At 47.5% G+C, this 14,999-nt stretch overlaps 1 protein-coding gene across 4 annotated transcripts in view; it reads right to left on the bottom strand.

Moving 5' to 3' along the window:
- Window positions 1–2,369: 2,369 nt before the first annotated feature.
- The window catches only part of Pik3c2b (phosphatidylinositol-4-phosphate 3-kinase catalytic subunit type 2 beta), a 62,760-nt gene continuing 50,130 nt past the window's right edge, over window positions 2,370–14,999 (bottom strand). For all 4 annotated transcript variants that reach the window (XM_040737456.1, XM_040737457.1, XM_040737458.1 and 1 more), the window contains 10 exons: window positions 12,608–12,777; window positions 12,133–12,289; window positions 11,701–11,810; window positions 10,636–10,837; window positions 10,114–10,238; window positions 9,077–9,194; window positions 8,375–8,456; window positions 7,949–8,055; window positions 5,791–5,919; window positions 2,370–4,716 (listed from right to left, as the gene is read on the bottom strand). In XM_040737456.1, the coding sequence (XP_040593390.1) occupies window positions 4,528–4,716; window positions 5,791–5,919; window positions 7,949–8,055; window positions 8,375–8,456; window positions 9,077–9,194; window positions 10,114–10,238; window positions 10,636–10,837; window positions 11,701–11,810; window positions 12,133–12,289; window positions 12,608–12,777 (1,389 nt within the window). In that variant the 3' untranslated portion in view covers window positions 2,370–4,527. The remainder of the gene's footprint in view (window positions 4,717–5,790; window positions 5,920–7,948; window positions 8,056–8,374; window positions 8,457–9,076; window positions 9,195–10,113; window positions 10,239–10,635; window positions 10,838–11,700; window positions 11,811–12,132; window positions 12,290–12,607; window positions 12,778–14,999) is intronic.

Consider the following 14,999-nt stretch of genomic DNA (forward strand, 5'->3'; position numbering starts at 1 on the left):
GCCTTCTGCCTACGTGGCTGCGGGCACATATGCCCTTGAGACAAAGGAAAAAGTTAACCACAAAAGTTAAATTTACGGCCGGGCGGTGGTGGCGCACGCCTTTAGTCCCAGCACTCGGGAGGCAGAGGCAGGCGGATCTCTGTGAGTTCGAGGCCGGGCTAGACCGATAGCCTCCGAAACAATACAGAGAAACCCTGTCTCGTAAAAACCAAAAAAAAAAAAGTTAAATTTACACAGGGCAGTCCACCCACCTAGCCAGGGGGAAGTAACCCTTATAGAACAATTGCCTTTGATTGGCAAAGGGTTAATGTGTTCCTTTGGATGCTTTTACCATAATGATAGGCGGAAGTAACCCTTATAGAGCAATTGTCTTTGTTAACAAAAGGTTAATGTGTTCCTTTGAATACCTTTTACCCCTCCCTAATTCCTGCACCTGGCTTACACTGACAAGCATTTGCGGAATGCAACTGATGGAAAATTAAAGCTTCATCTTTACCTTATTTGGTGTATATTTGAGTTGAGACTTGATTGGCATGCTTGTACCGAACCTGAGATTCTCTTCCTATAAAAACTATCTCACGAGCCGGGCGTTGGTGGCGCACGCCTTTAATTCCAGCACTCGGGAGGCAGAGGCAGGAGGATTTCTGTGAGTTCGAGGCCAGCCTGGTCTACAGAGCGAGTTCCAGGACAGCCTCCAAAGCCACAGAGAAACCCTGTCTCAAAAACCAAAACAAAAAACAAAAAACAAAAAACACTATCTCACTCCAAAAATAAACGCTCTTGATCAGCAAAAGTTGTCTTGAGCCTGTTTCCTTTAACCTCTTGAAGTTTGCTTTTTAAGATCGGATCTGCTCGTGAAGACCCACCAAATTAGTGGCGACCCTCATCACCTCATCCCCGTAGGTCGGGGGGCGGGGGGGGGGGGTCCCCTCCGGGGGTCGCAGGTGTGTACCACTGCTGCTGCTGCTGCCGCTGCCACCACCACCACCGCCGCCACCCAGTGTACTTGTTTATTCTTAAGAGACAAAAATTAAATGTGAATTTGTGTGTAAATGCAAACTATTATCAATAAATCATAATGTTCCAATACATACATATGCTTAGATTATTCATGATCAGCACTCACATACATATGCACAATGTGTGCATGGATGGGCGGGACACAGAACAACTTTGTAGAGCTGGTTCTCTCCTACTTATGTGGGTTCTAGGGAACAGACTCAGGCTGCCAGGTTCACAGGGCAAGTGTCTTCACTGGTTTGCTTTTTTTTTTTTTTTTAAGATTTATTATGTATACAGTGTTCTGCCTGCATATATGCCTGCAAGCCAGAAGAGGGCACCATGTGGTTGCTGGGACTTGAACTCAGGACCTCTGGAGGAGCAGCCAGTGCTCTTAACCTCTGAGCCATCTCTCCAGACCCAAAAGAGATCTATATCTCTTGTTTTTTTGAAATAGGGTTTCTCTGTGTAGCCCGGGCTGTCCTGGAACTCAGAGATCCACCTGCCACCACCACCTGCCATGTTTTAAAACAAACAAAACATTTAAATGTATTCTTGAGAAGTTAGGACAGTTTGATGATCCTGACATGCTGTCAATCATAATCATTAACCTAAAATGAATATGCAATGGAAAAACTTACACTGCTTGGTCAATTGCTAAGTTTTCTGCCAACTTCTACCCGTGGCTGTTCTGAGTCTTTTGTTATTCACAGTTTTGATCCCTCTCTAACAATTTCACAAACTCAGGGAATGACTCAAGCAAGTACTTTCAAACTAGTTTTTCTTTAACTATTTACTCTCCTTGAGTTTTTTATTTTCCTTTCAGAAATTGTAGCCAAGGCTAGTCTAGAACTCCCCAAGATGAAGCAAAATTGCCAATGACAGAAACACTGCATCCAGGAGCAGATCATCTTGGAGGAATCATGTCTGGACAGTAGGAGCAATCTATAACAACAATCTATTGGAGTGCCTTGTAAGATTCCAGCTGAGACGGGAAGAGCCGGTGTCATACCTTGACCAAGACAACTTAACTATGCATACCCCCCGCCATCCAGTTCTTCCTCTATTTTGACCTAGAAGTTCTGTCAGTACCCTGAAGATGAACTTGGGGGGATGGTGTCACAGGACCCGTTTATATCTTTCCAGTGTGGTCACACTGCATAAATTTTCTCTCCCTGCTTTCCCTTTAATTGGCATGTGGGAACAGTGGCTGAGCCTAACCTGCTGGGCCTGCTGAAGCAGGGCTTTTGCCCTGAAGCTGACAGCTGTGAAAATGCTCCACATCGTGCACTAGGGCGTATAAACACACGCCTGATGCTTTAACCCAAACGTTCACACATCAGCCAATCTTTAATAATGACAGCCTTGTCTTCTCAAATATCATTTATTAGAAAATACAATCCCAGAGAAAGTAGAAGATACAAGGGATCCAGGAAGTGGGTACAGTACGTAGACCTCTTTAAGTCAGGGCATAAAGGGTCAAAATAAAATGAGCTTCAGACAAAAAGCCAGTAGCTCATCTATGGTCCAAACATCTGGAAGGTTCCACTGTTTTCCCTCTCTGGTCTCCCACCTTTAGTAGTCCACTTTATCCTAACATTTTAAAATTATATTACTTGTGTGTGTGTGTGTGTGTGTGTGTGTGTGTGTGTGTGTGTGTGTGTGTGTGGTCACAATGTATAATGTATGTGGAAGCCAAACTTGTGGAAGCTGGTTTGCTCTGGCCACCTTGAAGGTCTCAGTGATCAAACAAGTTGACAGGGCAAGTGCCCTTACTCCCTGACCCATCACACCGGCCTGGCATTTCTAATAAAAAAAAAAAGAATGGATATGGTGGCTCATGTCTGTAATCTTAGCACCTGGGTGGTTAAAGGCAAGTAGGTCAAGGTTATCCTCATTTCATATGATATCTACATACAAAAACAGAAGCAAAACAAAAACAATACCTTTTTTGCTTCCATGTGGCTCTAATAATGGAGTTTTTCTCTCTCCAGTAGTGGGGTCACAGAGAAACTGTTTATAGTGTCTTTGCTAACCCTTTTCCCTTATCAAATAACTACTGTTTTAAAAGTTCATTGCCTTAAATCTCAGCCCTACAGAGGCAGAGGCAGGCAGATCTCTATGAGTTCGAGGCCAGCCTAGTCTACATAGTGAGACCCTGTCTCAAAAAAACAAAAGTTAGATCTACCTCTCGCTTTTTAAGTACGACAGCTCTTTGGAGAGAAACTCGAGTGGACTTTAGGTTCATCTGGTAAGAATAGAGTACGAGGTGGGACGGGGAAGTAGCTTAGTGGTAGAGTGCTTGTCCGATGCTCAGAGGGCTAGGGGTTTGATCCCTAGCACCACGTAAGACACACGTGTGTTGAAATAATCCTTGTTTGTTTTCTAAAGTGTATGATGCTCCAGTCCAGCCTCCTTTGGCCAGGAAGATAACCAGAAGAAACAACTGCACTGACCAACCCTTATTCTTTCCAGCCACCTCTGCTGTGGGCTGGCCACCCTTTGTCTACACTCTAGATCCTTTGTGGCCCTACAGAATGAAATTCCATTTGAAGTGTGACAGAAACAGGGCTGGGGGTCTCAGTGGCCACTACACACCTGCCCTCCACAGGGGTAGCCCAGAGCTAAGGGTCGGCAGCATTTTGTCCCATCAAACAAGATGGGGTGAAGAAGCATGTGTGTTCATTCACCAGGACCCACAGAGGGTGGAGAGATCAGAGGGGCAAGCGGGAGAGGAAGACGCTGGAGTCAAATCCAACCAGCAGGGAAGAAAAGAGAAAAAACTTTGCCCTAAAGAGCACGGGTCCCTGAACATAGGTCCTTGGCGGAACCCTGACATGGAAGGCCCCTTCCTTACACACGTAGGTATCACACTGCTCTCCTTTGGAGGCAAAAATCGGACGGCCCAGAGAGGGTCTCAGCTCAGCAGTCAGTGAGTCCTCCCCACCCTTCCCCAGGGCGCCTGAGACGGGGAGGGCTTCACCGAGGACCTACCGGGTCCCCTCCCCAACATTTCCTATAGCTAGAAAACAAAACCCCAAAAGTCCTGGGGAAAAGTCCAATAAGAACTTTCATGATACAAAAAAACCCCAAATAGTCAGTACTCTTTTGCCTTCTGAGGCATGGGATGCCCCTTTCACAAAGCTTCCTGTCCCAGTTAGGACAACATTACTATTTCATTTTTTAAAAATAAAAATAAAATATCCACCCACCCTCCCCCAAGTGCTACTTCATAGAGCCCGCACTCCACACACCCCCAAAGCAGGCATTGCTCCCTTGACACAAGGTAAACTTAAAACTCTGCTGCAACCCCACGGCTTCCAAGGGGCTGTTCCCCACAACCAACCCGAGTGGCTGAGGAAGGGGCACGGAAAGCACTGGACTCTTCCAGCCCCTCACCGAGGTCAGGTCCACCTAGACCATGAGGAAGCCACCCAGGGTTCTGCTCCTTCGTAGCAAAGGAGTCACAGAGGAGAGGCTTCTTCCCCAGCTCTGGGCAGCGGCTGCCAGTCTGGGCCATGACTGGGCTCATAAGGTTCCGTGAACTCGAGATCCCAGTGCAAACCAGCCGGTCTTCTCCTGGGCCAGGTCCAGCTCCCGAAGGCGAATGTGCACCTCCCCAAGGAGCACGTTCTCCCAAAATCCTTGCTCACTTAACACGCTCAGCTGGAGCTCCCGCTGCTGTAGGTCTCCCTTGGGGATCCCATCATACACCAGCTGCAAACATGGACATTGGGAAGAGAGGAAAGCCGTGAGACAGGGCAGGGGGAAGTCCACCACGGGGATTCAGAAGAGATAACCAGTCCCTGGGTTGCTCCTTTAAGATAGGGTACCATGTAGCTCAGGCTGGCCTGGTGCTCACAGCAATCCTGCCTCTGCCTCCCAAAGGCTGGGATTATGTTTATTGGAGCCTCTGGTCATCCTCCACACAGGGCCAGCAGGCTCCCCTCCTCAGATAGCAGGGTCCAAGTCCCATCTTGAGAATCACAACCCTCAGGGTTGGAAAGCTTTCACCACAGGGGGCAGGGTGTACTGTGATAGGCTTTTTAAGTACCTGGTGGCTCGATAAACACCTCAGTGTTTAAGAGTGCTTGCTGTTGGACTGGAGAGATGGCTCAGCGGTTAAAATCAGTGGCTATCACCAAGCATGGTGGCTCATGCCTTTAATCCCAGCACTTAGGAGGCAGAGACAGGCGTGTATCTGTGAGTTCAAGGCCAGTCTAGTCTATAAAGTGAGTTTCAAGACAGCCAGAGCTACAGAAGAAACCCTGTCTCAGAAGAAGGAAAAAAAAAAAAAAGCACTGACTGCTCTTTCAGAGGACCGGGGTTCAATTCCCAGCACTCACATGGCAGCTTACAACGATCTATAATTCAAGTGGACCCAAAACCCTCACATTCCAGCTCCCATGGGGCTTGGACTCAATCTTCCAGCAACCATGGGCACATTTATACATAAATAAAACCAATATTAAAAAAAAAAGCACAGTCCATGCCAAAATTCTCAAGGGTACCACTGAACAAAAAAGCAGACACAGCACCTAAATCAACAAGTATGACTTGCCCCAATACAATTAATTTATAACAAGGGGTATTTTTATTGTCAAGTGTTATGTGGCTCACACCTAGAATCCCAGGACTCAAGAGGTGGTGGCAGGAGGATCAGGAATTTGAGATTTGAGGTCAGCCTCAGTTACAAAATAAACCAAAATAAATAAATAATTAAAGAAGTGGTTTGTTAACCCCTGCACTATCCTGATCCCCACCCCGCCCCTACAATACATTTCCACATACCATCTCATTGTAGGTAGGGTTACAGGTTTTCCGGGCCACTTTGGTTTTCCTCTTTGTGGTCTTCTGAGGGTCAGGAAGGAGGTAAATCTTTACATAGGGATCAGGGTCATTCCCATCTTGGAGCGGCTGCTACAGTGGAATGAAACAGAAGATGCAGGTCCCACAGTATCTTCTACTTTCTAGGCATCCCTGAAGCCACACTCTGATCTAGATTCTCGCTCATTTGCCATCTGGCTTTCTGTGGTACACACCTAATCTTTTTATCTGCTTTCTAGCTCATTACATGCTGACAAAAAGATCTGCCATGATTCCATTAAACACACACACACATATAAATTTTTCAGTTTTAATTTTTTAAGACAGGCTATCCTGGAGCTCACTATATAGTCCAGGCTGAACTTAAACTCACAGAGATCCATCTACCTGCCTCTGCCTCCTGAGTGCTGAGACTAAAGGAACGTATCACCATGCTTGGCTTGTAATAGAGTTTTAAGTGGACATCAAGTCTCTCCAGGCGGCTCTTCTCCATGGGATTTTGTCATTTGGTCCCTTTTAAGCCCTAACAGGCAGAGACACAAGTCATGGAAAAGAGGTCGCTTGTTCAGAGTTTACTGATCCCCGCTTCACTCAGGTTGACTCTGTTCTTAGAGCCTGGGTCCAACCAACCCATGGTCTCTAAACTCATACTTAAGTCAGAGCTGAGAGTAGCATTTCATGCCTGGAACCCTAGGACTTCAGAAGCTGAGTCAGGAGGACTGCTTTGTGGTCAAGGCCAACTGGTCTACCTGCCCCAGCCTGTCAGGTTCCAGTTCCAGGCTAGCTTGAGAGCCTGTCTCACAAAAATAAATACGTAAATTAAAAAGCCCATCCCCTGACACTTAAATAAGAACACAGCACATTTATCCAAGGACCTCGAAGGGCTAGAGCCAAAGCCTTACTATGTGACCATTGGTTCCTGCGCCCTTTACTCTGGGCTGTAGCCAATAGGAACTAATTAGTTCTGATAACACCCCCTCTCCCCCCTTTCTCCTGAGGCTGGGCTTTTAGACCTAATTGCTCCCCGTGTCTGAAGCAATCCTCTCTCAGATTTCACACAAGAGGCTTCCTTCCATAGGTGTTTGTATAGATTTCATCACTGAGGCCTCCTTTACTGCTAATGCAAATGCTAGCCTCGTTTTTTCTCCTGGACTCCTTTTCTCATAGGTTCTCAGCCCATTGACATACCACTTATTTTCTTTGTCTACTCTACAGTCTCCCCTTTCTAAGCAGACTGCAAGCACCCTGGGCACAGCTGTGTTATGACTTCTCTTGTGTCAAGGGCTAATGTACTGGTAGGCACTAGATAACATTTGTTGACTGAATTAAGTGCTAAAAGAACGTGAACATGAAATCAAGGTTTCTTTGACTCCAAAGTACATACTTCTGCTATGACTCGATGCTCCAATCTTCAAAATAAGCTACATGGGATGCTACCTGCTATAAATGTTCAAAACAAAAGTTCCTTTCCCATTCATGATGTTCTTAGAACCTGTGCCAAAATTAATTATATACTACCTTGCATATGTCTGAAGGAATTCCTGCCTTGTCTAGACTCACCTATCTATATTTATCTATTACTATAACAAGATAGTAAGCCCCTGGGCCTCTTTTTTTTTTTTTTTCCGAGACAGGGTTTCTCTGTATTGTTTTGGAGGCTGCCCTGAAATTCGCTCTGTAGACCAGGCTGGCCCCGAACTCACAGAGATCCGCCTGCCTCTGCCTCCCAAGTGCTGGAATTAAAGGCATGAGCCACCAATGCCTGGCTCCAGGCCTCTCTTTTATAAAACCATAATTACCATAGCAACAGTACTTACTCAGAAAGGCAAGTGCATCCCATGGATCATCTCAGTTCATCCCCACAGCAACCCCTGCAGGGAGGCACTAAGTCATCCTATAAAGAGGCTCACAGTACTCTGGACACCGCTGCATAGACTACAGCAGCAAGCAGCCGTGCCTTGAATTGCCTGGTCAGCCGCAGGCCTGGCATGGGCAGTCTGTGGTGGAGGCTCAGTAAACATCTGTGGTTACTCTCATCATCTGGGAGCAGAGAAGGACTGACTCACCCAAACACTACCAGCAGAAAGATGAAGGAGCCAACGAGGCCTGTGCTTGTACTTACCAAGCCCCGAATATGCATCACCATGATGAAGAGTTTGTTGTTTTTGTAGGAGACGGATAGCTTCACCTCCCCACCGACCTTCCCTACGGGCCGGGCCCATGTCCCATCTGTAGGGATAAAGGACACTGAGAAAGATCCACAGGCCAGAAGTGCCCCTGACTGGTACCAGGCAGACATTTCTACTTCCCTCCTGTCAGGTTTCTGATATGCATGTGGCATGGAATGTAACATCCAGTTGGGTTGGGATGAGTGTACCCAATCTGAGGGGGGGTTATCACTAAGTATATCCATCCCCTAGGGAACTCAGCCATGGAGCTGTGGACACTACAGCCTGAATGGAAAACTAGTAAGCAACTGAGCAGGAAGAAAGTTGACAAAGAGGCGGTGATGTGTTTTGGAGGGACTGCCACCAGGAAGGCACTGTACCTGAGGACTTTGGAGCTGGACTGGGGCCTGAAGCCTTCTCATCCCGAGGCAGAGGGTGGAAGAAGGTATACACCAGATCACACTGGAACAGACCAGAAAACAGGGCCAGCCTTCAGTAAGACATGACACAGGAAGGGCTAATTATATTTATACACAGATCACACAGATACACACACACATTTTTTTAAAGAAAAAATAGCCAATGATTAGGTGGGTTGCGGAACAAATTCCGGTAATCTCAAGAAACAAAAGGAAGAAGACTGCTACAAATTCAAGGCTAGCCTGGTCTGCAAAGTAAGTTCTTAGTGAGCGTGAGACCACATCTCAATAACCAAAATAAGTAAATTAAAAAACAAAACAAAACAGGCCATTTCAGGTCAAAAGCAGTCTATTCTCATCTACTCCTGTTTTTCTAGTCCCCTATCAACACACCACCTTGGGGAGATACAACTGAGTCAGCCTGGGACTGAAACACACACCTTTCTCTGGAGAATGTTTCTAACAAGCACAGGAAATGAAAATGAAACGTAGGCCTGAGGCCCCATCCACCATGGCCCTGTGCTCTCTAACCCTCAGTAGAGTCAGGCACTAGTCATTCGCCAGGCAGACAGACACACCCTCTACCCCACACACTCACCCCTCTGCCTCCCCCCCCCCAGGACTTAGGTCCCATCCTCCCACATCCTCAGCCCACTCACTCACCTCAGCCACCTCCGGGGCTGCATGAATCAAATGCCAGATGTAGCCATTTAGTTCCTCCTTCCTTCGCTCAGCCACTGCCTCTCCCCGGGAACGGCCAATCACAAAGCGACTAGGAAAGCTGGAATGACAGGCGGACAAGGGACACAGGATGGGGACAGAATATGAGGAGTTTAGACATTTCATTTGCATTTCTATTTACCTGATCCTCATTTCCCAGCTGCTTCTCCTCTGGGGGACCCTTGCCTCCCTGACTCCTACCAGACTTCACGTCTGTGTCTGGGTTGGTCTGCTTCTGTCTCTGTCTCTCTTTACACACACACACACACACACACACACACACACACACACACACACACACACTCACTCACTTCCCCGGACCCCAGACAGTCCCAGCATTTTAATCATTAAGCCTTTAACGACTTGTGGGTACAGTTCTGTGGCATTGGTACGTTCACAGAGCTGCAGAAACATCACCGGACGTCAGGTCCAGACCTCCTCTTCATCTTGCAGAGCTAAAGCATCACACTCCGTCAGACGTCAACCCCCGATTCCGCATTCAGTCTCCAGGACTCTGACTACTCTAAGGGACTCCAATAAGTAGGATCATATTGTTTTTTTTATCTTCTTGTGACTAGCATATTTCAGTTAGGCTCATTCGTGATGTAGGGGTCAAAGGTCCTAATATGTGTGTATCACACTTTGTCCATTAGGAAAATGGTATAATTCTTTGGTAAGTTATAAGGAGTCATGTTCAGATTTGCCCAGTGCCTGCTTTCAGCTCAGCTGGCTTTCTTTCTGGCTAGTATCCCTGTGTTTTGTTTTGTTGTGTTTTCCCAAGGCTAGAGCAAGGCTGTTGGGATGTCTGGCAATACCAACCAGCAGGGGGAGCTCTTGTCACCAAACCCACTCCCAGGCAGGGTAAAACAGGTAGAGCCTCGGTTTCAAATGGACCTTTCTGAAATAAAAGTCCGGCTAGCTCCATGCCTCCTGGTCCCCCCCCCCCCCCGCCTTTCAAGAGATTTGGGGGTGGAGGATACCTGGGCAGGAAGGAAGACGGGAAGAGCAGACGCAGCTTATTGTGTAGCTCCTGGAACTCCTCAAACGTCCTCTGGATGTAAGCTGCCTCATGAACATTCTCTCGCATCACCTTCACCACATATATCTGCGAAGGCCAAAACTCAGAGTACACCTGCCTGACCATCTGCCCACTAGAGGGGACACGGAGGGGAGCAGAAGTGTGTGCGTGCCTGCATGCATGTGTGTGCGTGTGGTACTTTCCGGAAGGATAAAGATCTCAGAAGAGTCTCCAGTGGAGAAAAGAGGGTAGGCTGCACACAGGCAGGAACCCGAAAGCAGAGACTTCCTGCCTGTGGCTCACAGAACGACAAACTAGTTCAGCTCTCTGAGCCTGTGCAAGTCCCTTAAGCGAGGGAACTAATCTGTCTGGGGTTATTCCCCTGGTAAATTTCAGGGCCCACCGCACAGGTGTGAGGAAAGAGTTAGCCCAAGGAGATGGGTGGACAGGAAACAGTGAAGGTCAGAGAGGAGCGAAGCCTTACATAGCCCTTGCTGGGGTGGAAGACCTTCTCATGGCGGCAGAGAAAAACGTCGGTGATGCGGCCAGAGCTCTTGAGCGTGTGTGTTCGGGGCGCGAAGGAAAGGGTCAGGCGGTCGTCTGAGCCTGTGAATTTCATCTGAGCCAGGTTATGGATGAAGAAGTTGAGTTTCGTGGCTACGCTGCCCAGGCTGGACTCAATCAACCTGTTTGTGTAGAAGGAAACAAAGGTTGTAACCGTGGCCCCAACCTCCCTCTCCTTGACAGATATTCCCTAAGTCCTGAGATTTGGGAGGGATAGGGTGAGGTGGGGGTAGACAGGATCTCACTGTGTCACCCAGGCTGGCCTCAAATTCACAGTGATCCTCCTGTCTCAAGTCTCCTAAGTAAAAGGATTACAGGTGTGTGCAACTATGTCCACCCTGAGTCCTGAAATTAACCACCAGATCGAATTATGTTCCCAACGCAATACTCTCATAGAGCGCATGATTGACACAATTACCTCATGCAGTTTGTTTTTGTGAATCCTGAGTTCTTATGCCTCCTGCCAAAGGTACTCAAAACAAGGTAGGAGGGAATCTGGGACAGCAAATGTCTAAATAGTACTAACAAATGGAATCCCAGGACTACACCAAGCTCTGCTCAAAAACCTCTAAGCCATGTTTTGTGAAAGCAGAAGGGTCTGACCAAAACAGCTAAAAATTATCATAAACTGGGTGCGATGGTGCACACCCTTAATCCCAGCAATTGGGAGGCAAAGAAAGGTAGGCAGATCTCTGAGTTCAAGGCCAGCCTGTTCTGTAGAGTGAGTTCTAGGACAGCCAGGGCTATATGAGAAACCCTTTTTTCTTGATCCCCCAAAAAAAGAAGAGAAAAAGAGAGAGAACCCTACTTGTACATATTAGCCCCAGAATGCAGACAGGAACAAAATGATTACCAAGGCAAAACTGGGCTAGGAAACCCAAGTCCTGGTCCTGCCATTTGGGCTAAGCCTTTCCCAGTGCTGAGCCTGCTCCAGCAAACCTAGCAGCCCATGGACTACTTGGGTGTGGTTTGCACTGTGTGTTACCTTGTGAAGTAGGTGGTAGCATTGGCCTCTGTGTCCTGAGGCCTCAGGGCATCATACACATACTTGAGGTCCTCCAGGTCGGAGAGCTCAGGGATCCCACAGGACAACATCTAGAAGAAGAAGGAAGGGCTGCCTGTAACAACAGCCAAGCATGGCTTCCTCTCTACCCTGAGGCAAGGCTCTCGGTACTAGGCTCCCCATGATCCTTTGGAGTTATAGACAGATTATGTGGGTAGTGATTACAGGGCCACAGGGACTGAGAGACTAAATGAGGGGGTCAGGCATCACTGTTCCTAGTAGTTTGGGCCCCTGCCTTTAGGAAAGACAGGTAACACAATGGAATCCTCAGGAATCCTCTGGAACAATCCGGGGCAGTCTTAAAGATGGAGCCAGGTAATAAGAAGGAGGGTCACAAAGAGATGAGCTCCTCACCAGGCCCAGAAGGTTGAGGAAGAGGTGGGTGTGCTTGCGGATGAGGTTGTAGGCTTGGCAGCATAGGTCAACAAAATCATGGAATCGGCTGGAAGGCTTGTCACCCCCATTGATGACATACGCCATGTCCGAGGTGAAGACAAAGGGGGCACGGTCCCTGGGCCAAGGGAACACACAGGTAGAAGATCAGTACGGAGAAGGAAGGCACCTTGTAAGCTCCACCAGGGGCTGTTTTCCTTCACTCCTCATCATGCTTTCTGACCTGCGAGCTAGTAGCACTTTGTCCCAGCTGCCCATTCCGGTTCCCTGCTGAAGCTCTCTAGGCTTTTGCTCAGTCCTCAACCCCTCATGTGTGATCAGCTGGTCTCTCTTCTCCCGAGCTGCTTACCCCGGATCAGTACCCTGAGGCCTGGCTGCTTCAGCCTTGTGGCCCAGCTCTGAGCTGCTTTTGCCCTCCACACAGGAGGCCACTCACCTCTTAATATTTCCAAACATCTGTGCGTGGCCCAGGAAGCGGCCAAAATCTATATGGAACATATGTCCGGTGGTCTTCAGCATGATGTTGTCATTGTGTCTGTCACAGATACCCAAGATGTATGTAGCCACACAGCAGCCAGCACAGGAGTAGATGAAGTTCTCCACAGCCTGTGAGAGTGGAGGCAGGTGGTGGGCCGCGGGCAGCCAGCTCTGAGCTTCCTCTCTCGTGGGAACTCTGGCAGTACCCAGCACCTGCCTGCTCATCACGTACCAAAGCACAGGGTTACGTACACAGAAACATGTTCCATCGTCCTGTATTCTGAGGCAGGAGATGGGAGGTTTATGTCTACATACACCCTCCATCTGAATGTGTTCTTTTGGGGAGGGGGCTGGCTAGAAAGACAGTAGACATGTGAAGTTCAGATTGGGAGACCTTAGTGGACAGAAAGACTGGTGCTTAAAACCTTTCCAACAGGTGATAACCATGACTCGTCTGGCTACTGAGCATCAGAACCAAGGGCACCTGACCCTGTTGTAGAACATTATTTTAAGTAGGCAAAGATGTGTTCCATTGCAGAATGTTAACTGTGTCGAGGTGTGTTGCTTTTATTTATGCTGCATTTGTTTAATGATGTAAGGATGTGTGTTTAATTGTGAGAAGACGTGCTGCATTTGTTTCACCTTGCCTGCCTAAGGCACCTGATTGGTCTAATGAAGAACTGAACAGTCAATAGCTAGGCAGAGAGAGAGAGAGAGAGAGATAGGCGGGGCTGCCAGGCAGAGAGAATAAATAGGAGAAATCTAGGCTCAAGGAAAAAGAGAAGGACATGAAAGAAAGAGAAGGAGAGAATGAGGGACACACCCAGGGCAAGAAGCCAGGCAGCCTCCAGCCAGACATAGAGAAACAGCAAAAGTAAGATGTACAGAAGTAAGAAAGGTAATAAGCCAAGGCAAAAGGTAGATAAAGAGAAACAGCTTAATTTAAATGAAAAGAGCTAGCCAAAAATGTGCCTAAGCTAGGCTGTGCATTCAAAACCAATAATAAGTCTCAGTGTCATGATGTGAGAGCTGGTTGGTGGCCCAAAAGAAAAAGCCTAGTACAGGACCCTTCTTCATGCACCCTTCTTCCTGTCCCAAATAATACTCCATTCTCCAGAGTGCTTGACACCAGCTAAATGCTTACCTAATTAAAATCACTGCATTCCAAAGGAGAGCTGAGACAGCTTCACACTTCCTGCTCTGTTTTGCACTTGAAAATCAGACATCTCTATTTGGTAAAATGTGTTGGGAGATATTTTGGGGCTCAAGGGGTGGGAGGGGCTGGAGTAAGAGCATGAGGTCCTGAGTTGGAATCCCCGGTACCAATGTAAAAAGCTAGGCGTAGTTGTGCCTGTCTGTAACCCCAATGTGGCCTGAGAGTTCACTGACCAGCCAGCCTAGCCAAACAGCAAGCTTCCAGTTCCTCAACAGACCCTATCTAAAGTCAGTAAAGTACAGAGTGATAGAGAAAGACACTTGATGCCCCTGCTTGGGTCTTAGCATGCACACCCACAGGTGTGTGCACTTACCCCACTCATGTATAAACACAAAAAGAAGGGGACTAGGCCTGGTGGCACTTGGGAGGCAGAGGCAAGTCTCTGTGAGTTTTAGGGTGGCTTGATCTACATAATGAGTTCCAGGCCAGCCAAAGCTACATAGTGACATTCTGTCTCAAAAAACCAGATATCATAAGACTCAAGCTTCTTTAAGGGAAAGACCATTTCTTAGGAAGCAAAAATCTATGAGTGAAAAGAAACCGCTTGGAAAGGAGCACAGCTCATTGAATCCCAGTTTTGACTTAACATCTCCAATAACTTGCTCCTGTTCTAGGTATTCTTTATATCTTAGATACGGCTTCTGCAGATCACAAAAGCTCTACTGGTGCCCACCAGTAACGACAACACTCCTCCCCTCCCCCCCCTGAGTTGGGCAGGTATGAACCTCAATTTATACAGGATCTCTCTCCTAACTTGAGGGTCTCGCTGATGAAATATGGGTGTTGTTTACTTAGGATAGTCAAGTTCTTTTCTTCTAGGCATTACCTTAAGAAACTACTAGCACTGTGCCTCACTCCTACAATCCCAGCATTCAGGAAGCTGAGGCAGGAGGATCGTGAGTTTCAGGCCTGCCTGAGCTATGCTACAGAGTTCCTGTCTCAAAAACCAAAAGGGGAAAAAAGTGAACAAAGTTAGCTTTCCAGGTATGTTCCTGCTTGTTGTAGACACTTCCACGTTTATTATGACTTGCTAGTACACTGGCATAGAGTAATTAACATTCCAACACCTAGCACAGTGCTTGTTATGGGAGGCGTTCGACACCTGAAAAAAAACACGTTAGCATAAATAGCATAT

The sequence above is a fragment of the Mesocricetus auratus genome, unplaced genomic scaffold (assembly GCF_017639785.1).
Source record: "Mesocricetus auratus isolate SY011 unplaced genomic scaffold, BCM_Maur_2.0 Super-Scaffold_100676, whole genome shotgun sequence".
NCBI lineage: Eukaryota > Metazoa > Chordata > Mammalia > Rodentia > Cricetidae > Mesocricetus > Mesocricetus auratus.